We start from the raw sequence: 24,524 nt of genomic DNA, 5'->3' as shown, positions 1-24,524 counted from the left end.
CTACTTACTCATGATCCCTGGTGCCTTGTGGCCTGTTTCTGTGATTCTTTTTAGCCTCTCTTCAAGCTACCAGGTAACTGAACCTCTCTCATTCTCAGTTAACTCCCAAAAGATTATTTGATTGGCCTAGTTTGAGAAGCTTTTATGCTAGGCCCATTGGCTGGTTCTGGCTTTTTTTTTTTTTGAGATGGAGTCTCACTTTCACCCGTGCTGGAATGCAGTGGCGTTATCTTGACTCACTGCAACCTTCACCTCCTGGATTCAAGCGATTCTTGTGTCTCAGCCTCCTGAGTAACTGGCATCATCACACTCAGCTAATTTTTGTACAGTTGGGGTTTTGCCATGTTGGCTAGCCTGGTCTCGAACTCCTGGCCTCAAGCCATCCACCTCCTTGGCCTCCCAAAGTGCTGAGATTACAGGTGTGAGCCACCATGCTTGACCGGCTTGGCTACTCTTGACCAGGCAGCTATTGCCAAAGGGTGGGATTCACATAGCACAGAGCATGGATGCCCTGGGCTAACTCCTCTGCCAAGGGCTGTATTTGGACAATTTCCCTTAGCAGGGGTGTGTACCTGGAAAATACTATAATTGATCAATACAGAGAAGTTCTAGAAAATTAAGTTGTTGCAAGAGTTATAGTTCTGCCTCCTCCACATGCTCTGGTGAATGCTAGTAAATAATTAAATGCTGATAAACCAATGTCTAGAATTTGATGTTATAAATATCTTTTAATAGTCATCTACCTGTAACTGAAAAATTGCTGTCAAAAATTATATGTGCTGCCAACCCCAAATAGGGCCGTGGGCAATTAGATATGTAATACCTGTTGTTTTAAGATGGACAAATGAAAATTGATAGACTTTAAACATAAGCAATAGGTAGAACATGCACATAGGCAGATTAAAAAATGCTTAATGAGAAAGCCATAGCAGTTATCCACTTCTGGTCTTATTTCCTTTTTAATACCCAGGAACAGCTGTGTGTACTGCTAAGAATTTATTTTTCTGCAGTATCACACAGTTCAGGTTGAAGGACTCTATTTAAAAGCAGGACAAAAAACCACCTTCTATTTTCTGTTTTCTTTGCAACTGTGGCCATGAGTCACAGTTCTGGTCAGTGAAATGTACGTGTTCTGGGAGGATCCTGGATTCCGGAGGACCGCTTTCCTTTTGTGATATTTATGCTGCAAAGTAATGTTTTGCCTAATGCCTTTCCATTTAGAGACAATTGTGGATATTATCTAAAAACGTTTCTGGTACAATAAGTGAAATTCCTTTCTAATTTTTAGGAGGACTCAGAGAGAGTAATGATAATTACTGGACCAAACATGGGTGGAAAGAGCTCCTACATAAAACAAGTTGCATTGATTACCATCATGGCTCAGATTGGCTCCTATGTTCCTGCAGAAGAAGCGACAATTGGGATTGTGGATGGCATTTTCACAAGGTAAGTATGTTAATTCAGTTTGAATATATTCTTGAAAATAAGTCAAACCCACATTATCACATGAATTTTCCTTTTGTGTACATATTTAGATGCTCTTAAAGCATTCAGCATTTAGGAAAGGTCGGGCACGGTGGCCCACACCTGTGATCCCAGCATTTTGGAGACCAAGGCAAGAAGATCACTTGAGTCTAGGAGTTTGAGAGCAGCCTGGGCAACATGGAAAAACCCCATCTTGACAAAAAAATCAAAAAATTAGCCAGGAACCTGAGGTGGGAGGATCACCTGAGGCTGGGGAGGTTAAGGCAACAGTGAGCCAAGGTCACACCATTGCACTCCAGCCTGGGCAACAGAGTGAGACCCTGTCTCAAAAAAAAAAAAACAAAAAGAAAAACTATTTTTATCATGACTGAGAATACTAGAAAGAACTTAGGAGTTAATTTTGTCCAGTAGTTTCCAAATTATTTTTAGTTATTGAGTTCTTTTTTATTTTATTTATTTTTTATTATTATTATTATTATTATTATTTTGAGATGAGTTTGGCTCTTGTTGCCTAGGCCAGAGTGCAGTGGCACTATCTCGGCTCACTGCAAGCTTCACCTCCCCAGTTCAAGCTATTCTCCTGCCTCAGCCTCCCGAGCAGCTGGGATTACAGGCACCTGCCACCACGCCCGGCTAATTTTTGTATTTTTAGTAGGGACAGTGTTTCGCCAGTTGGCCAGGCTAGTCTCGAACTCCTGACCTCAAGTGAGCCGCCCGCCTTGGCCTCCCAAAGTGCTGGGATTACAGGCATGAGCCACCACACCCAGCTGAGTTATTATTTTGAAGAAAACCTTTTGTAGAAAATAAATATTTAAACAGATAAAAACAGATCTGCTCTGTCTTCCAGGGGTAGAAGGCTTGGAGACTTGGCTGTTAGGCTTTGTAGGGCACAGTCTGAAAACTAGTCTATCCTTCCCATTTTAGGTGCAGACCTGAGACAAACTGCAAAAGGCATTGGACCAAGATCATTTTGTTGATATCCCTTTTTACTCTACGAACATTACATGCAACTAAGTCTTACTCTCAATGTGTAAACCTAAATTTTATGCCATGTTACGAATATGAGTGAAACATCCTGGTTTCACTAAGGAGAATTCACAGTTTAATCTGTTTAACACCTTCTGATTTATCAGTTCTTAAAGCATTGTGTATATGTCTTACATGTACATTTCTAAAAAGTAAATACAGTCTCTGTGCATAGTCAAGCTCTGTGTATAGAGTGTCTGAGTTGTTGTCCAGCTACGTATTTATGTAATATTTGACTATGGAATCACATCAGAATATATCACATGCTAATATTGATATTCTTGAGTAGACACTAAAATGCTTTAAAACTTCATTTTCCATCTGAGAATGAACAAAGTACCCTGAATTCTGTTTGATGCCGTGTCACCAAATAGGTGTTATTCTGATCCCCATATACGTTTAACTCAAAATAAGAAATTTAAAGAGTCTTTCTTTAGTTCTTAAGGCTGTAATTCATTTTCTATTTTATAAGAGAAACAAACCAGGTATTTTGTTTTGGTTACAGTATTAAGGAAAGTAACAGAGATATTTAGTGAAGAAAAAAAAAGAGAAAAAAGAAAAAAATTATTGGTCAATATAAGGGGATTTACCTGGAAGGGAATCTTGTTACTGAGCGGAATATCAAGATTGTTTGTAGATACAAGTAAAAGAAGGGTTTATTTTTGTCATATAAGGAGAAGGCTGGAGGTGGGTAGCTGCTTCTGGTGTTTCAGTGGCTTTGCCATTTCACTGGCCTTTCCCTCAGAGTTATAAGATTGCTGCTGCAGCTCCAGGCATCACATTCCTATTCACATGAGGTAAAAAGGAAATGGGACTGCCATAGCTTTCCACACTGCCCCTCTGTTTGTTTTTGTTGTTGTTGTTGTTGTTTTGTTTTGTTTTAGGACATCAGTAGGTTTTTAGGATCCTCCCAGAAAACTTACATTTCAGTGACCAGAAGTATGTCTCATGGCCGTAGTTGCAAAGAAAACAGAAAATAAGAACGTGGTTTTTGTCCAGCTTTTAAATAGAGTTAAGCACAGTAATTGGGAATACAATCAGTGGTAATCAGAAAATAGTTTCTGTCATAGGGTGTGAAATCAGTAATAATAGTAACAGCTAAACTTTATGATATCTTTATATTAGTATAATATTCTTATCAAGGTACAGGCACTGTTATGTGCACCTTATATAGAGTACTTTATGTAAAGTACATTCAGCGAGTACATGTCTAAGCGTTCTAAACTATGCTAATTTCAAGAAATTGGAGCATTTATTCATTCATCCAACATGTACTAAATGAATACCTAACATATGGCAGTCACTGAGAATACAAAGGAACCACAGTTTTTGATTTCATGAAAGCTACCTAGTGGAGAAAATCAGCATTAACCAAATAATCACATACAGAAATGTGAAACTGCAGCTATGACAAGTCTATGAAGGCTATATGCAAGATGCTGGGTTAGGCTGTGATCCTGGGATATGACCTGGTTGGGGACGTCAGGGGAAGGCTTCCCTTAGCAAGTAACTTTTGAGTGCCTATCTGAAGGATGAGTGTAAGAAGGAAGGAAGAACATTTCAGAGAGATCATGTGCAAAAGTCCTTTAGCATAAAAATCGTAGACAATGCGTGAAGGCTGGTCCTCCAGGAGAGTAAGATTCTAGGTGAAGCATAGCCATGTTAGGAGTTTATCCTAAGAGCCATGGTAAACTGTTGAAGAATTTTAACCAGGATTTTGCATGATTATGTCTGCATTGGTTACACTGTAAAGAATGTCTGGAGAAAAAACCAAGTAGATCAGAGGAACCCAAAGAGCAGGCTCTTTTGGTGGTCCTGGTGAGAGGATCAGTAGCTTGGATTAAGTTTGTAGTGCTAGTTTAAGTGGAAAGGAGTCATATTTGAAATATATTTGGGAAATAAATCACCAGGACTTGGTGATAGATGGGGGTATGGCAGCTGAGATACATGGAGTTGTCAGAGATGACATTGAGTTTGTGCTTCTGAATGGTAAATGCTGGCATTTGCTAGAAGAGGATGATGTTTTTTCATAGATTCTGACTTTATCTTTGTATATAATAAGTAGAATTATTCTGAGACATTCAAAGGGAGCTATTATGTAGTAGGCAGTGGATATAAAGTTTAGATTTCAGAGACAGAGATCAAAGGTAAAGATGTAAATTTGTTGTGAGACATTTTTGTGTACATGATTGGGTGTGGATGAGATCATTTTGACAGAGAGTATAGTGGAGATGATTAATGTTCTGAGACTGAACCTTAAAACTGCCGAGATTTCATAGTTGAGTAAGAAGTTAAGATTGAAAACCAACAAAAGAAGTGTAGCCAGAGAAGCAGGAGAAAAAACAGGACATTATAGTGTCACGGGAGCAAGGGAAAAGAGTGCTTCAAGAAAAAAAGAAGTGGTCAACAGTGCTGAAAGGTTAGGTGAGGTGAAACCTGAAAAGTCACCTTTGGTCTTAGCAAAATAACTGTCACTAATGACCTTAGCAGGAGCTGCTTTCGCGGAGTGGTGGGGCCACACTCCAGTTAAAAGAGAGCTAAAGAGTGAGTTAGAGGTCAGGAAGTAGAGGGCGTTAGTACAGGTGATACTGCGAAGGCTGGCCAGGAAGAAGGCAGGAGAGATCCAGTGAGGGGCTTGTTTTGTTTTTAAATGGTAGACTTGAATGTATTTCAATAGGATATCCAGTGGGATATGTTATACCCAAGAATTTATGATTCTAAAAAAAACAAAAAATTAATTGATCACCTTTGGAGGATCCTAGAATGAATCCTAATGATATTTAAAATAAAAATATCATTAGTCACTTTGGAGGATGAAAACTGAAAAAGAGAAAGATCCAAGCAGGTATCCTATCTTTTCAAATAGGTAACAGGGGGAAGTTTCTCTTTATAGAAATGTTCCAGCTAATAAACAAAGCAGGAATAAGAATTAGAGTATCACGCTTTTTGCAACCCCAATGTGATAACAGATTTAAGTAATAATCAGAAATGGCTGCTAATATCACCAAAGAACAGTCAGTCAGACATTAGGTAAAAGTTTGTGACAACTTATGATGTCTTCTGGGCCAAAAAAATCAAACCGAATAGTCAGGCGCAGTGGCTCAGGCTTGTAATCCCAGCACTTTGGGAGGCCAAGGCGAGTGGATCACCTGAGGTTAGGAGTTCAAGACCAGCCTGGCCAACCATGGCCAACATAGTGAAACCCGTCTCTACTAAAAATGTAAAAAATAGCCAGGTGTGGTGGTTAGCACCTGTAATCCCAGCTACTCCAGAGTCCGAGGCAGGAGAATTGCTTGAACCAGGGAGATGGAGGTTGCAGTGAGCCAAGATCACGCCACTGCACTCTAGCCTAGGCAACAGAGGGAGACTGTATCTAAAAAAAAAAAAAAAAAAAAAAAAAATCAAACTGAAACTGTTCAGACCTCTAGATCTAGATATCAATTTACAAGAGAAAAAGAGAATAGAGGAACATGTTGAACACCACCATGGGGATACTGTCAGCAAAATCTAGACTGTGGGAAACTATAGGACAAATGGCTGGTGTTTTTTTTAACAAATAAATAGCAATGACAAAAAAAAAAAAAAAAAAAAAATAGTTGGGGAGAGAGGGAAGAGAACCTGCATATTAAAAGAGAGTTAAAGACCAGTCACCCAGTTCCAGCATACAGATCTTAATTCAGTCCTGACTCAAACACATAAACCTTTGTTTCAAAGCACTAGTGAAACATTTAAAAATTTTTGAGCACTGACTAGATATCTAATGATACTGAAGAATTACTTTAAATGTTTAAGTGAGATAAATAGTGCAATGCAATGGTTATGATTTAATAGAAAAATCCTTACTTTAGTGATACATGCTAAAATGTTTACATGTTACATGATCTGCTACCCAATATTTACATCACAGTAATCAAGGATGGATAGGGAAATTTGGTAGGATAGAGATGAAATGAGACTGGCCATAATTGATAATTGTTTGAGTTTGATAATGGCTACATTGGAGTTGCATTATGCATTTTTCTTTGTTGTACGTCTTTGGATTTTTTATAAGTTTTTTTTTGTTGTTGTTCTAAAGTTCATGGGATTTAGCCATTTGAGAAAGAGACGAGATCTTTGTGTAGGATAGGCATCGTTTGAAACTGTGGGTATGAAATCAGTGCATTGAATTGCAATTAGCATTTTGGGGCAATACTTCCTAGATTGTGCTTTGTGTACCACATCATAGCATATCAGGATGCAACCAATATCCAGTTGACCCAAATAAGCTTTTTTTTTTTAAAAAAAAAAAAAAAATGCAGTAGAATGGAGTAGAAGAAAAGATATCAAAATCATTAATTTATAGCATGTGGCATAGAGGTGGAGTTATGCAATAAGAAGACCATTACATTTTCATGTCATCAGTAATGATATAAAGATTATAATGGTATTAGGAGATGTTAACATTGGCCCAATAATGAGATTTAAACTCTGTTGTGCTAAAAACATATGTATATTTTGAGATGGAGTTTCGCTCCTGTCACCCAAGCTGGAGTGCAATGTCATGATCCCAGCTCACTGCAACCTCTGCCACCTGGATTCAAGCTATTCTTCTGCCTCAACCTCCTGAGTAGCTGGGATTACAGGCACCCACCACCACGCCCAGCTAATTTTTGTATTTTTAGTAGAGATAGGGTTTCGCCATGTTGGCCAGGCTGGTTTTGAACTCCTGACCTCAGGTGATCTGCCCACCTTGGCCTCCCAAAGCACTGGAATTTCAGGTGTGAGCCACCACACCCCGCCAAAAACATGTTTTTATTAAAACCTTAGTGCACTATAATTTTATGCTAGACGTTAGGGATACAAACCTGAATAAGATAATTTACCTGTCTTTAAGGAGCCCAAGTGCAGTAAGGGAGATGGAGAAGCAAATCTTTACAATTTGGTAAGACCATGCAATACTAGAGAAGTGTATGTGTGTATGTGTTTATTTGCTTGCTCATTCATTCATTCATGCTTATCCTGCCATCTTCCAGAAAGGGGTGAGGCAGCTTGCAGAAAATTCAAACTAGCATAAGTGAATAAATAAGGATGAGGGCTTAAAATGGAGCCACGACTGAGGCTTAAAACATCAATGCCTAACACTGCTGTGGATAAGCCATAAATCTGGTTCAGAGGTTTCCACAAAGCTAAATTTGTTCAGTTAAATAGTTCACAGGGCCCAGAAAACCAAATGAATTAATTAGTTAAGAAGAGAACTTAAAACAAATTTTTATTGTGTTTGACAGCAATCTTTTAGTAATAAAATCAGCTAGAAGAATATATTGGGTAGTATCACATAGACCAGGTTTTACTGGGTCCTGTTGGTTAGAGTTTAGGAAACAAATGTTCGATTATGTTATTCTTGGATCACAGGCTCCACTGAGACAGAAATGGTGCTTGTTCTGCATACCTTTGATCCCCTATTCCTAGTACTAAGTAGATGTGCAGTAAATATTTGTTTAAAAACTGACAATAAAAAATTGTAATATAAATAAGATGTGTTGACATAACTCCTGTTTCTTAGTCCAGATTTCTGGAATTTGACTGAAACATCCCCTTGTGATTCAAGCACCATCTGAAATAGTATATTGGAGCTTCACTAAGTTTTGCCACAGGACTCAAAAAGTCATCAAATTTCTATGTAAGGTTCAGTCTTACAAAGAAAACACTTAAGTTTAGGTATGTGGCAGAGTAAGTTATTAATACACAGGGAAAGAGCAAAAGTTCCAGTGTCATGGAGGTGGAGACTAATCATGGAGATTAGTCTGTCCTGACAACACTCTGTGTACCAGTGCACCTTTGTGATGCTGAGTAAGAGGAGATTTGTACTTCATGAAGGTCCAGGTTAAGCTTAGTTGCTCAATCTGGACTCTGGTCCCTAAAGTGGGAAGTCTCAGGCAAATCTGAGTATCAGACCATGCCAGCAATTCAACTCTCTTAACCTGCTTCTTTCTCTATAAGATGAGATAATCATGATACTTATATTCCAGGGTGTTGTTGTGTAGTTTAAATAATGCATATGAAACAATCTAGTACCTGACATATAATAGTTCCTCGGGAATATTAGTTATAATTTTAAGTCCCATCTCTATGACACTTACTCTGACCATTTCATTCCACAATGGTCTATTTATGGTAAACTCCTAATGTCCTATTTACTTGGACTCTGAGTTATTTCAGTATCTATCTTAGTTCATAACTGGTTATCCCATGCCATCATGCTATTGTTCACTATTTGAGGGAAAGAACTCTACTCCATTGTGTATCCCCTGTCCCACTCAGGATGGCAGTAAGTATAGCTATTAATATAAATTAAAATCAATCAGAAATGAAATTATTTTCACATTTATGTTACATTGTTTTCACTTCATCCTGGAAGTTTTCATTAGTCTGAAACATACCCAGAGATACTAATCCCATATTTCAAAATTGACCACAACTTCAAAGCATTAATTAATTAATAAAGAATTACATGTGCCAGTTTAAAAAGAAATATGCAGATTATGGAGATTTAAATACTGAAATATGGGACATATTCCTGTGCTCTGCCATTCGAGTAGCTGTTAGTTTATCAACCTTCAGGTCATGTTTGTAGAAGCAGTCTGCCATAGGCCCTGTGTCCCTGCGTATTCTTACTGAGTATATCAAGAAAGCCCCGATTTTTTTTTACATGGGCCACTTATTTGTCAGGGTTGTGCTTGCAGCAGACAACCTGGAGGGATAAGTTAATTCCTCCTTATGTTGTATGCTGTACATACAACAAGTTTGCTTCCCTTGTTGTATGTACAACATCCATGGTACGTCATCCTCACAGGACTTGGGGGCTAATGCAAACCAACATGAGTAATAAAGTCTTTTGTCTCTGACTCAGTGGCCTTGTATCTTCTGCTGGCATCTGTGAAACCAGTGGTATTAGGGTAATTTGTTAGCTTTTAAGTAGAGTAAAATCCTAGACTTTACACAGTTTTTAATAGGTCAATAGGATTCTCAGATCTCTTGCTAATATTAATTACCTGCAAAATGTGAGTAAACCAGCTGTGTATGGGAAAGAATGGGGGCTTTAGATCTAGAAAACTCAAGATTCTGTACAAGTTCTTCAGCATCCTGGCTATGTGCGAGTTACTTCATCCTTCTAGAACCCTGAGAGAAGTACTGTGCCATAGTCAAAAGAATCAGACATGTTATATATACTTGAGTACAAATCTTGCTTTTCCCTTTTAACAACTATGTGACCTTTTTCGAATTACGACTTCTCAGTGTCTCTGTTCTTTTCCTGTAAAATGGAGATGATACTACTTACCCTCATTATTATTATTGTGGGAATTAAATAAAGTACATGAAAATGCCAGACACATAGTAGGTACCTAGTAAATTTTAGGGTTTTTTTTCTTCCAGATTCTATGCCATTAGTATTTTAGATTTAAAAGTCTGTCTTCATATATGTATGAGTATAATACTCAGTTTTCTAAATTTAGCATCAGTTTTTGCATCTATAAAACAAAAAGTTCGATAATACTGACTTCACAAGGTTGATTTGAGATAAGTTTTAAAAGGATGTGAAATCACTATGAAATGCTCCTCTTAGTTATTCTCTTTGAAAGAAGTTGACCAAATCTAATCTCCCTAATACTTTCCCTCTTGGAGTGCTGTGGCCGTAATCGAATTGAGAATCCAGGAACCTAGAGGTATTGGGGGAACCACCACCCCCGATATTCAATGTGGGTTCTTTTCTATTTCCCTAAGCATCGGCTGGTCTGAGAAATAAAGAGAAAGAGTACAAAAGAGAGAAATTTTAAAGCTGGGTGTCCGGGGGAGACATCATATGCCGGCAGGTTCTGTGATGCTCCCTGAGCCGTAAAACCAGCAAGTTTTTATGAGCAATTTTCAAAAGGGGAGGGAGTGCACAAATAGGATGTAGGTCACAGAGATCACATGCTTCTCAAGGTAATAAAATATCACAAAGCAAATGGAGGCAGGGCGAGACCACAGGACGGGGCGAAATTAAAATTGCTAGTGAAGTTTCGGGCACGCATTGTCATTGATAACATCTTATCAGGAGACAGGGTTTGAGAGCAGACAACCTGTCTGACCAAAATTTATTAGGTGGGAATTTCCTCATCCTAATAAGCCTGGGAGTGCTACAGGAGACTGGGGCTTATTTCATCCCTTTGGCTTCGACCATAAAAGACAGCCATCCTTAAAGGGGCCATTTCAGAGCCCTACCCTCAGGGGCCATTCTCTTTCTCAGGGATGTTCGTTGCTGAGAAAAAGAATTTAGCGATATTTCTCCCATTTACTTTTGAAAGGAGAGAAATATGTTTCTGTTCCTCGCAACTCACCGGCAGTCAGAGTTTAAGGTTATCTGTCTTGTTTCTGAACATTGCTGTTATCCTGTTCTTTTTTCAAGGTGCCCAGATTTCATATTGTTCAAGCACACATGCTCTACAAACAATTTGTACAGTTAACGCAATCATCACAGGGTCCTGAGGCGACATACATCCTCCTCAGCTTACGAAGATGATGGGATTAAGATATTAAAGTAAAGACAGGCCTAGGAAATCACAAGGGTATTGACTGGGGAAGTGATAAGTGTTAATGAAATCTTCACAGTTTATGTTCTGAGATTGCAGTAAAGACAGGCATAAGAAATTATAAAAGTATTAATTTAAGGCACTAATAAATGTCCATGAAATCTTCACAATTTATGTTCTTCTGCCGCATCTTCAGCCGGTCCCTCCGTTTGGGGTCCCTGACTTCCCGCAACATAGAGGCACCACCCACACAGAATGGGATGATGGCAGTGCCTTTCCTCCTGTTCCTCAGGAAGTGGCTGGCTTGGAAGGTGGTCGCATGGAAGATGCACATCCTCCTCCATGCTGAGACATGCCTTTATCTCATGACCCAGGAACAGCCTCAAGGAACTGGCCCAATTGCCAATCACTGTGTGAAAGAACAAATAAGCTTTAAACCTTGTCAGCACCACATTTGTTGTTTCATCATAGTAGGATTCATTCTCAATTAACTCCATCAAACATACCAGTTTTTTAGCTACTTTGGGATATATTTTGCAGTGACTTGGTCCTGGTGGGTAGTGTTATTTGGAAAGATATGCTTGTTACAATATGTGAAAAAGAGCCAGTTACAAAGCCTGGCATTCATTTCACTTTTGTATGAGTAATTGTATGTATAAATATATGCAGAGAAAACCATCTAGATAGAAGGCTTATTCCAGAATACCATGGGGGATATGGCTTTATGGTGATTTTTCTTTTCTTGTGTAAATTTTTTAATTTCTAAAATAAATGTGTAAAAAAAAGTAAAACTCCTCACCCTCACAAATTACCAGTATTGGTCAAAATGAGATGTTTTATAGGAAGCTGGTGAAATACTTACATGGTCACTGTCTGGCAACTCTTTTTCTGGGGCAAATATCTCTGTCCTACCCAGGGACATGGAATTTGGGGTTTTAAGCTTTAGACCATCCTGGGCACTTCAATATATCAGACCTTACACAAAGTGTTTCCCAGACTATAAGTAACCCTAGTTCTTATTCCTTTAGGAGTTGATGGCATTCTGTCTGGGAGAGAATACAAGATTCAGAGATTTATGTATTTAATTTCCATAATAAAACACTGCTCATATGGCACTCTTACACTTTTGTGTGTGTGTGTGTCTCTTTGTTGTTGTTGTTGTTGTTCCTTTTTGTGGAGAACAGGGTCTCGCTATATTGCCTAGGCAGGTCTCAAACTCCTGGGCTCAAGCTATCCTCCCACCTCTGCCTCCCTGAGAGCTGGGATTATAGGCATGAGCCATCACGCCCAGCTCATATGGCACTCTTAACCCTCAGTGCACATTCAATTTTTTTTTTTTTTTTCACGGAGCTTTAAAAAAAATATTGATGCCTGAACCCTACCTCCAGAAATCCTAAGTTGGACTGGGGCAGTGTCTGAAAGTCACATTTTTAAAGTGTCACAGATGATTTTTAAACTGAAGCCAAGATGTGGAAGCACTTCCCCAAGCCCTTGCTGGAGAAATCGTGTGTTGAATTATAAAAATAATATATGCTTATTATGAAATGTAACAGTGTACTAGGGTATGAAGTGAAACAAAAACACCCCCATTCTCCCCAGGTCTACCATGTTTCTTTAGGTAACATTTCACAAGTCTACAAGTATACATCTTCCTTTTCTAAAATGGTATCGTACTAAGCATTACTATTGTATAACTTGCTTTTGTTTCCTAATATGTGGGAGACATATTTCTCTATCAGTTTATACAGATTAATCTTGCTCTTTTTAATGACTGCAGTGTATCTGGAGTACAGATACTCCTTGATTTCTTTAACCTCCGAGAGTTCCGCCTGGGACAGGCTGCCCTTTAGTATATGGGACATGTTCCCTATCCATTCCCCTGTGCTCCCCTATCTTCCTGTTGTTACCACTGGAAAGGAATCTATGTGGACTACATTAAATTTTATCCTTAGGATATAATTATATCCCTTTAAATTATATCCCTAGGATGTAGTTTAATATTATGCCCTTGTAGCTTTCGTTTATTTTTTAAGAAATAATTCAGACATATAGTAATCCTCCATGCACCTTCCACCCTACTAAAGAAATAAAACACTAGAATGCAATCGAACCTCTAATCCTCACTAATCCCATTGCCCTCTACCCTATCCATAGTAACTAACTGGTTGTCCTTGACTTTGGTATCCATCCCATGCATCTCTCTACATTTTTACTCATTGATGTTTTTTGAAACAATGCATGGAAGTATTTGGTATGCTTTTAAACTTTATACACAGTGTATCACACTATATTCTTCTGTAAGTGGCTTTTCTCCCCTCAGTGTTATATAGTTACAAAATTCATCCATTTGGGTACATATACTTTGAGTTCATTAATTTTTCTACAATTATGAATTATGATGGTCTATTTTATGAATATATTACTCTTCACTTATTTTTCTTGATATGATGCCAATGTTTTGCAAATATAAACAGTCATATTTGTGACTTGTCTCATACTCCTAGTGCACACAAGGGAGTTTTTCTCAATCTAGGAGTGGAATTGTTGGATTACAAGGAACATGAGTCTTTCATGTTCTCCAAGGAGGCTGTATCAGCTTAGAATCCCACTACCAGTGTTTAAAAGTTTGTTCTCATGCTTAAAATAGATTAGAATAAGAAATACTCATTTGATGATATTTCTATATATTCTCCAAAATTGCTCATAAGAACATTTTCATTTTTATTAATGTCCTTTACATGAAGTGCCATCTGGTAAATTATTTTTTTGTTAATGCTAGGAACATTTTTTCTCTCCATGTGCATACTGTGCCTGTTTACAAAAAGATTTGAAGCAATTTATTGGCCTTTTCTGACAAACTGCCAGACTTCCTGCTATCAGCCAGTAGCTGCTTCCTCTTTAATTCCTTTTTACCTTGGCTGCCAAGACAGCAAGAGCTAAACTGAAGGCTCAGGTGTGAAAACAAATTTGGTTTAGTTTTCCCCTTCGCTTCTTATATGGGAGTATTTCTCTAGCGTCATTCTTAGAACAGCTGCATCAGAATCTTGGGGATATTAGTTAAAAATGCTACTTACTAAGCCCTTTCACACATCTTTTTAATTGGAATCTCCAAGGTGGTACGCAAGAATTAGCATTTTAAAAGCTCATGCTAAGCTCAAATGTGAGAATCTACGGTATGGCTTGTAATCTTAGTTTCATGTAATTCTTTCATTAGAATATGTTGTTCTAAATCACTTCAAATGCTTTTTGTACTCAATGGAAAAAATATTAAAATCTAGCAGAATGAGATATTTGCATAAGATTTAGCTCCAAGCTTTGTCTGTAAATTGATTCTGTTATCAATTTGCCATTTAGAACACTAGGTTTAAATCTGTGGATTCCATAAATATTCATTGAGTGCCCACTATGTGCTATACAGTGTGCTAGAAGAAGTAGTAGTAAATAGATGAAAAGCTATAAACAGACAGGAGGTTAGGATTTTTTTTTTTTTTTTTTTTTTTTTTGACAGAGTTTCACTCTTGTTGCCCAGGCTGGAGTGCAGTGGCATAATCTTGGCTCACTGCAACCTCTGCCTCCTGGGTTCAAGCGATTCTCCTGCTTCAGCCTCCCAAGTAGTTGGTATTACAGGCATGTGCCACCACACCCAGCTAATTTTTGTATTTTTAGTAGAGATGGGGTTGCACCATGTTGGTCAGGCTGGTCTCGAACTCCTAACCTCAGGTAATCCACCTGCCTCGGCCTCCAAAAGTGCTAGAATTACAGGCGTGAGCCACTGCACCCGGCCTCCAGAATGTTTTATCTGAATACGCTAATCTCACATGAATCTTTTCCTGAATAAGAAACAGGTTTTTTTTAAAAGTAGAGTTTTGGCAAACACATACATTTGCCTCTAATGGATATATCTGTGCATTATGATATGTGTACTCATCAATGAAATATTTCTAGACCCGTATTTCCAAGGATCATTAACATCCTTGAATGCATCACTGAGATAAGATGTTTATTATCTTGATGAATATGAACTTAAATCTCATCTAGCCTTTTAGACTCAGTAATTAAGTTTTAGAAAAGCAATGAATTATTAAGTCTCATTAGAAAACAGTTTGAATAAAGCAAAACAATTGGCCTCTTCTCTCAGTATAATTTATTTCTATTAAACATTGGTGATTAAATGTTGGTGAAAAGGGATATTTATTCCAAGTGGCCCATAGTTAACAATTTTCATGCCATGCTACTTACATAAACTCCCTCTTCTGACACCCAGCTTCAGAGAATGCTGTGTATTCAGAGTGGCATGAGTGTGTTTATCTTGAAAGAGAATTGGAAGGTAATAGACATTCAAATACTTAGTAACTGATTTGTTTGCCCAAGTTAGTGTAATTCAGAAAATATTTATTGAGCACCTACTGTGGAGTATTTGTACTCTATACAAAATATATTCTTTATGGACTGAAAGAAAACATCTTGAATCAGTCCACACCTTCTAATTAGTTGTAAATAGCCGTACTAAAATCCACATGATAAGTGAGCACTAAATGAGTAAGTTGTTATGATTTTATTGGCGTTAGAAATGTTGTCTTATGAATGTCTCTGTGCTTTCTTTAGCTCTTGTAGTTGTGTCTAGCAAACACTAGTTATCTTATTTTATCTTTTTCATGGGAAATGGTTTTATGAATTTAATGCTTGTTCCTTAATGAGCTCCCTCAAAGTCACCTGAAAGTTTGATTTGATTTGGTTTTAAATGCAAATCCCAGACAAATCTCCTGATTGAAGATCCCCTGGAGATAGATACTGTTGTAGTAGGTATGATGAAGGAGACCTTTAGACACTATTTTTTTTTTAAAAAGACTTTAATTTTTTAGAGCAGTTTTGGGCTTACACCAAAACTGAGAGGAAGGTATAGAGAGTGCCCATCTACCCCTGCCACTGCCCCTGCACAGCCTCCCCTATTTTCAACATCCCCTGCCAAATTGCTCCCTTTCTTACAATTGATGAACCTACATTGACACATCATTACCACCCAAAGTCCATAGTTTACATGAGGACTCATTGGGTAATTTACAAACAAAGTAAATTTATTACAGTTCTGTAGACTGGGAAGTCAAGGTCGAGGAGCTACATCTGGTATGGGCCTTCTTAACTCCATCATAAAATGTCAGAAGGCATCACATGGCAAGGGGGCTTACTAGAAAAAACCAAACTGTCTTTTACAACAGACCAACTCTAATGAAAGTAACCTACTCCCATGATAGCCCATTAATTCATTACCCTTTAATCCATTAATCCCCAAATGGATTAATCCATTCCTAAGGGCAGAGCCCTGATGACCCAATTACCTCTTAAAGGCCCCACTTCTTAATACTGTTACTTTGGGAATTCAATTTCAATGTGAGTTTTAGAGGGGACAGACATTCAAACCATTCTGCCCCTGGCCCCCCAAAATTCTATGTACTTTTTGTATACAAATACATTCATTCCATCTTAATAGCCCCAAAGTCTAGAGTCTCATCTGAATCAGATGTGAGTAATGCTCAAGGGACAATTCATCTTGAGGTAAATTTCTTACAGCTGTGAGCCTATGAAATGACCATGTTATCTACTTCCAAAATAAATGGTGGGACAGGTGTAAGACATTCTCATTTCATAAGGGAGAGATAGGCAAGAAGAAAGGGGTAACAGGTCCCAAGTAAGTCCAACACCCAAAGGAAAAACTAAGCCTTGAGACTTAGTTTATCTTCCCTGGTTCCATGTCTTGCTTCCTAGATACACTGGTTGTGGGGATTGGATCCCAGGGCCTCAGACAGCCCCACCACCTAGGCTTTCCCGGGCTCTCCCAGGCTTCAGTTCTCACAAATAAGAGTCAAGTGCCTGCAACTTTCACAGGCTGAAGCTAAATGCTGGCGGTTCTACAGTTCTGAGATCTCAGCAGGGTTCTGTTCTCACTGCTCCACTAGGCATTACCCCACTTGGGTCTGTTTGTCCTGGCTCTGGCTCTGACCCCACATTTTAACCTGGCATTAATCCACGAATGGATTCATTTATGAGGGCAGAGCCCTTATCACCCAATCACCTCTTAAATGCCTCTCTTCTTAATACTCTTACATTGGAGATTAAGTTTCAACATGAGTTTCAGAAGAGGCAAAATTTGAACCAAAGCACCGTTTATTTTCTTTTCCTGTCTTATTGCATTAACTAGTACTTCCACTACAGTGTTGAAAAGGAGTGGTAAGAGGTGACAGCTTCCCATTTTGGCTGATCCTGGTTGGGAAGGCTTCAAGTTTCTCACCATTAAGTATGATGTTAGCTATAGGTTTTTATGTGAATATTCCGTATCAATTTGTGGAGGTTCTCCTCTATTCTTAATTTACTGAGAGTTTTTATCATGAATGGGTGTTGGATTTTGTCAAATGCTTTCTGTGCATCTGTTGATATGACCATGTGATTTTTCTTCTTTAGCCAGTTGATGTGATGGATTATGTTAACTGGTGATCAAATGTTGACCCAGTCTTGCACACTTAGGATGAATCCTACTTGGTTGTGGTCAGTTTTTCTTTTTATACATTGTTGGAATCCTTTTGCTAATATTTTATTTAGGATTTTTGCATCTATGTTCATGAGCGATATTGGCCTGTAGTTTTCTTATAATGCCTTTGTCTGGTTTTGGTATTAAGGTAATGCTGGCCTTATAGAATGTGTTAGGAAGTATTTCCTCTGTTTCTATTCTCTGAAAGAGATTGCAGAGAATTGGTTTAATTTCTTCCTTAAATATTTGATAGTATTCACCAGTGAAGCCATTTGTGCCTGGTGTTTTCTGTTTTAGAAGGCTAGTAATTATTGATTCAATTTCTTTAATAGATACAGGCCTATTCAGATTGTCCCTTTCTTTTTGTGTGAGTTCTGACAGATTGTATCTTTCAAGGATCAGTCTGTTTCATCTAGGATATGAAATTTGTGGCCATAATACTGTTTACAGTATTCCTTTATTATCTTTTTAATGCCCATGAGATCTGTGGTGATGTCTCCTCTTTTATTTTTAATATTAGTAATTTGTATCCTTTCTCTTTTTTTATTAGCCAAGCTAGAAATTATCAATTTATTCATCTTTTCAAAGAATTAGCTGTTGGTGTTGTTGATTTTTCTCTATGAATTTTCTGTTTCCAATTTCATTGATTTCTGCTATAATCTCATTTATTGTCTTCTGCTTACTTCTGATTTAATTTACTTTCCTGTTTCTGGTTTGCCCTGGAACTCTTATTTTTAAGAATCTCTACAAGTGACTCTGATGCACAAATTTAGGAGACATTGTTTCCATTTTAATTTCTTACATTTTATAGGAAGAAAAACTGAGGATCAGAGAGATTTTGTCTTACATGAGGTTATAATGTGTGCAGTTATAAGGATGCATCCTCTGGTTATATTGGGTTCCCCTGTATTCATCTTATTAATTTATCTGATTAATCTTATCCATGATGACGGATTAATCTTATCTTCCTTTGACAACCTTAATTATGTGTAGTTTTCCTAGCTACAGTTAAGGTTGAGTGAAAGCATTTGCTCTGTTAATTATTTTTCTTTGCATTTCTTGGTACTTTCCCACAGAGTGTACTACTAGCTATGTTACAGGATGAGTTGCCCAGTCAGCACAGTGTGGATTTTCTTTGGAGGAAAATACCTGTGTCCTTTGTAAGTGTCCTACACATGCTTTATAGACAGGTCCAGTGAACACTGTCATGTGAGCCAGTAGAAATTTAGAATTTTTCTGGATTGTTCTCCTGATTCTCATCAGTGTTTCTATGGAAATTGAAAGATTACTACAGTGGTTTTTGCTTGATTATATGTGCAGTTTAGTATTATAACTTTTATAAATAAACTTTAAATACTGTAGTGTGATCTTGTCGCAACCATTAGAAAGAAGGATTGTATTAGAGGAACTTTTTTTCTATTATAATACAGATGCTTCTCAAGTTAAAATGGAACCGTGCCCTGATAAACCCATCATAAGTTAGAAATATCATAAATCAAAAATGCACTTAATACTTCAGTAAGCTCGTTATAAAATTTAAAAATAATAAATCAGGGATTATCTTTAATTTTACTCATGCCAATAAATGTTTTTCATATTGCTAGAAGAAGGCTAGTCATTTCTGCCTTGTCTTAACAGAATAATACAATATCATTCTTAAATATATCATTTGTGATTTTTAAAAATAACTTTTGTTTTTCTAATTACACAAGTAATGCATGTTCATTATGCAAAATTTTAAACTCAAAAGAAAAATTTTTAAATCACTTGTAATTCCACCACCTGGAGATCATTGTTGTTTAGGTAGATGGCCTTCCAGGCTTTTTTTAAATGCACACATGTAGTGGTAAATCATTTGTAATTGCATTCCATTTCTAAGTTTATGTTTAATTAAATACAAGACAAATTTACTAATTCATGCTTTTTATGCCTTTTAAATACCATATGTTGCCTACATATCTTTCAGTAATTGGTATTCTCTTAGTCTTTATTCTACTTGGACTTTAGTTTTTTGGGGTGTTTTTCTTCCTTATACCATCCTTCTTAAAAGTTAGAGTACTTTGTTAGGAAATTAGTTATCTTTTGTAAAATGTATGTAATACACACACACACACACACACACACACAAAAGAAGCTTCAACTTAGACATCCATTTTGGACAGAGTTCTGCAAAGTTTTAAACAACCTGAAGTGAATGGGAACATCTTCAGTTTCAGAAAGCACACAAAATAAACTAACACTGAAAACCCTACCATACAAAGCACTTAGAGGATAAATCTATATTCCACTTATATGAGATACCTAGAATAAGCACATTCATAGAGACAGAAAATAGAATAGAGATTTTCCAGGATGGCAAAAGGGAAGAGTAAAGAGTTACTTTTAATGGATACAGAGTTTCTGTTTCTGTTTCTGATGAAAAAGTTCTGCAAATGGAGGCCCAACATGGTGGCTCATGCCGTAATCTCAGCACTTTGGGAGGCCAAAGTGGGTAGATAACCTGAGGTCAGGAGTTAAAGACCAGCCCGGCCAACATGGCGAAACTCCGTCTCTAGTAAAAATACAAAAATTATACAGGGCTGTGGTGCATGCCTGCAATCCCAGCTACTCAGGAGGCTGAGGCAGGAGACTGTCTTGAGCCTGGGAGGCAGAGGTTGCAGTGAGCTGAGATTGTCCCACTGCACTCCAGCCTGGGCAACAGAATGAGACTCCATCTCAAAAAAGAAAAATTCTGCAAATGGAAAGTAGTGATGGCTACACAACATTGTGGATGTTAATACTACTGAACTGTGTATCTAAGAAATACTAAAATGGTAAAATTTCATATATATATATCATAAGTTTTAAAAGCACTTGAAGTATGTCCAATAATCCTATTGTAACAGGAATAATCATTGCCTCTACTTTTTAATTTTTAATACAAATTTTAATACAATTTTAATATTTAAGCTCTAGTTATCATTCAATATGAAAAGTCCTCTTTTCCTAATTGAAGTATTTCTCCCTTATACTAGCATTTTTCTTGGAAAAGGCCCAGAAATTGTGATTTGAAGAGACAGAAGCCCACTCTGTTTGCCTAATTGAGAGACATCTAGAATATTATCACAAAATATTAAGATCTCATAAAAACAAACTCTTTTTCAAAATTTCGATGAACGTGTTTTTGATTTTAGAAACTGACTCAAAAAAGTAATAATTTCTTTTCTCCATTAATGCTTTATTAAGCTTTGTTGACCTAAATAAGGGTTATAGGCGAGGAGGGGAGTAGGGGGATTAGAAAGATTAGTCAGCTGCCACTCCTAAAAATATCAGAGTGATTTTTTTTTCCCTTAATCACATAACTGTAACCTTCTGTCTACTCAGAGCAAACTAACTCTAAGATGAAACCTAAAGAATGGATTTTTCATTTTTTACTACATTTGACTGTAAATACAGACAGCATGATAATAACATATGCTGTGGAATTCCCTAAATCTCTAACATATTTTAATGTCTGAAAATTTTAAGGATCATTGTTTAGTATAGTATGTCTTATAAATGATTGTTGATTTAATAAAAATCTATAAACTTTATTGTTTTTTCTTTTTCTTTTTTTTTTTCTTTTGAGACGGAGTCTCACTCTGTTGCCAGGCTGGAGTATGGTGGTGCCATCTCAGCTCACTGCAACCTCCACCTCCCTGGTTCAAGTGAGTCTCCTGCCTCAGCCTGCTGAGTAGCTGGGACTACAGGAGTGTGCCACCATGCCCAGCTAATTTTTGTATTTTTAGTAGAGATGGGGTTTCACCATGTTGGCCAGGATGGTCTCGATCTCTTGACCTCATGATCCGCCTGCATCAGCCTCCCAGAGTGCTAGGATCATAGGCGTGAGCCCCCACGCCTGGCCAAACTTTGTTGTTAATATACATCTTACCTTGCTTGTAAAACATTTTAGGCGTGAGCCACCACGCCCAGCCAAACTTTATTGTTAATGTATGTCTTATCTGGCTTCTAAAACTGATTTTAGGCATGTGCCACCATGCCCGGCCATCTTAGGCACTTTATTGAGATATTTACAACATAGCAGAATAATAAGAGACGAGAATGGTATCCAAAGACTCTGGATCAGGGACAAAATAAGAATTGAGTTATGAGATAAAGCCAGGTATCTATTTGTTGTTATAAGATGTTATTCAGTTGTTTTCTAGTAATCAAACTAGAATAAATAAACTATACATTTCTTAAAGGAAATTAACAGAAAATACGTTAATTAGTAAACAGTTCCCACAATTATAAATGCATACGTCCCCAGTAGCCTTGATGACTGGTTCATGAGCCAGTATTTATTCAGTGTGTACAGGGCAGCATTGCTGCTTCCATTGCTGCTACATCCATACCATCAGGTGCTATGGAAAAATAAAATTGTGATAGAAAATGTGTTGGCTCCTAATGCAATGTGAGCGCTCCTTCAAACTGCCCTCCAAAGTGCAAGTCCCACAGAGCCACCTCTGAATAAGAGGCCTAATAGTGCTGGGTTCTTAACCAGAGTGAACATCATTCATTGTATCTAATCTGCAAAGTGAATTTTCTTATAAAATAGTAAATTGTTTTTAATTAAAAATATATTTTAAATATTAAAAAAAGTTCTAGAAATGAACAGTAGTGATGGCTACACAACCTTGTGGATGTTAATACCACTGAACTATGTACCTAAGAAATGCTAAAATGGTAAATTTTATGTTATATATATTTATCATAATTTTTAAAAGCACTTGAAGTATGTCAAAGAATTCTATTGTAATAGAAATAATTGTTGCCTCTACTTAACAATTTTAATATTTAAGCTCTAGTTATTACATTTTAAATATAATACAATATATTTTTATTTTAAATACTTAATACATAAATACTTATTTATAAATATAAAATAATAATACTTAAAAATAATGAAGTAAGCATATTATTTGAACAAAGGATTGAACAGCTAAAAAGATATTTTAAAACCTCTGACCTAGTAGTAGAATGAGGACCATTGCCTAATAAAAGTATGTCCAAGATCTCCTGAACACTGGCCTGCCCTCCTTAAGAAGGAAACCCTGTAATACCATGAGGCACGTAGGGGTGACTCAAAAAACTCCAGGCCAGAAACCAGAAGACTAAGTATTTGTCTCTTGTCTGCCACAGATTAGCCCTGTCATATTGGGGAAGTGACTTGACCTCTGAAATGTCTTACCTCATCTGTAAAATAGGAGTATAAAATGATTACTAAAAACTTGTCCAGCACCAAGACCTTTTCAGAATTCTTTCTCTTGCCTCCAAGATGGCAAAGAATGTGCCATCAGACAAGCTCTTCCCTTCTGTCAAAAGAGAACCACTGGAGAAAGAAATGACCAAATTCGATGTAGAGAGCTTAAGCACAGAAAAAAAAAAATGTAGGTGAAAGATAAGTAGCTCTGTCTAGAGCAATTGCCTTTTGTTATTTACAGCTTGTCTAGGTCAGACCATCCCATAGGAAAGGTTTGGTAAGAACAAAGGCGTTTGATAAAAGATGACTGAGAGACTGTCTGGGCTTTGATGCAAAGATCATCAGAAGCATCTACAACAAGTGAGTAGTCACCAGTGACAAAATCTCCAAGTGAGGCAGGCTGGAGAATGGGTGATCTGTTAGTCTTGCCAGAGAGGAAGGTATTAGCAAAGGCAGATTGGATAAGCAGAAGGTAAAAAAATAAAAAACAGCAATAGCATTTTTTTATATATACTCCATTAGCACAGGTTTGGCTTTACCAATATAGGAAAGGCATTTTTACACTAATTAGGTCATTGTGAAAAATAACAATTGGAGTTATTTTTTAAATGCAGTGTTTTTAACTATGAGACCGGGTGTGGTGGCTCACGCCTGTAATCCTAGCACTTTGGGAACCTGAGGCGGGTGGATCACTTGAGGTCAGGAGTTTGAGACCAGCCTGGCCAACAGGGTAAAACCCTGTCTCTACTAAAAATACAATAATTAACTGGGCGTGGTGGCACATGCCTGGAGGCTGAGGCACGAGAATTACTTGAACCCAGGAGGTGGAGGTTGCAGTTAGCTGAGACTGTACCACTGCACTCCAGCCTGGGTGACAGAGACACTGTGTCTCAAAAAAAAAAAAAAGAAAATATTAATACTGTGAAGGTTGTGTACCAGTCTTTAATGACAGCAACCAGTTATATTACTATAATAAACTTTCCATGAAAACACCAAAAAGTACTTTTTGATACCTTATTAAAAATTAAGATTCATATTTTTTAGAATTATATACATTATAATTTTGTGTTTTTTAGAATAAGCTCAGCAATAGTGTACAAGGATATCCTAATCTATATGGAAGCACAAAGGAACATAAAAATTTAAATCCTTTTGTTCCTTGATCAGTCAGTTCTTTTTATTTTAAACTTTAATTTTGGACATTCACAAAATTATTAACTCTTGAGTGATGTGGGTTGAGTAAGTTGTGTTACAGTTCTGGAAACAAATCATTCATTTCAACATATATTGAACATCTTATGTACAAGACACTCTGCCTAACATTTGAGGGGACTACAAAGGTAAATCAGTGAGGCCTGTTCTCAAAGAACATTGACTTCTAGAAAGATGACAAGAGAAAGCTCTTCTGGTCAGTTCTATGGGAAGGGAATCAGGGACAGCTACACAGAAACAGCTTAAGGATGATAAGGCTTCCAGTCCATAGAAAGAGAAGGGTGAAGATGATTCCAGGATAATGGAACCATGAGAACACACAGAGGGATAAAGGTGTGTGGCATCAGCTCTTTAAATATGCTTTAAAAAAAAAAAAAAAAAGGCCTCTGAATTACAGTTTTCCCTCAGTATCTGCTGGGGACTGGTTTCAGGAGCCTCCAATATGAAAATCAGGAGATTATCACCTGATATAAAATGGGATATTTGCATATAACCTGTGCACATCCTT

At 37.3% G+C, this 24,524-nt stretch overlaps 1 protein-coding gene across 3 annotated transcripts in view; it reads left to right on the top strand.

Moving 5' to 3' along the window:
* MSH3 (mutS homolog 3) overlaps positions 1–24,524 on the top strand; it is a 222,668-nt gene that overhangs the window by 157,284 nt on the left and 40,860 nt on the right. For 2 of the 3 annotated variants that reach the window (XM_073014652.1, XM_073014651.1), the window contains one exon: positions 1,289–1,446. In XM_073014652.1, the coding sequence (XP_072870753.1) occupies positions 1,289–1,446 (158 nt within the window). Of the gene's footprint in view, positions 1–1,288; positions 1,447–2,409; positions 2,988–24,524 lie in introns of those variants that run through there. The other variant, XM_073014653.1, reaches the window with a different exon arrangement.

The sequence above is a fragment of the Chlorocebus sabaeus genome, chromosome 4, assembly GCF_047675955.1.
Source record: "Chlorocebus sabaeus isolate Y175 chromosome 4, mChlSab1.0.hap1, whole genome shotgun sequence".
NCBI lineage: Eukaryota > Metazoa > Chordata > Mammalia > Primates > Cercopithecidae > Chlorocebus > Chlorocebus sabaeus.
The sequence above is the reverse complement of the archived record's forward strand: the minus strand, read 5'-3'. Positions and strand labels throughout refer to the sequence as shown.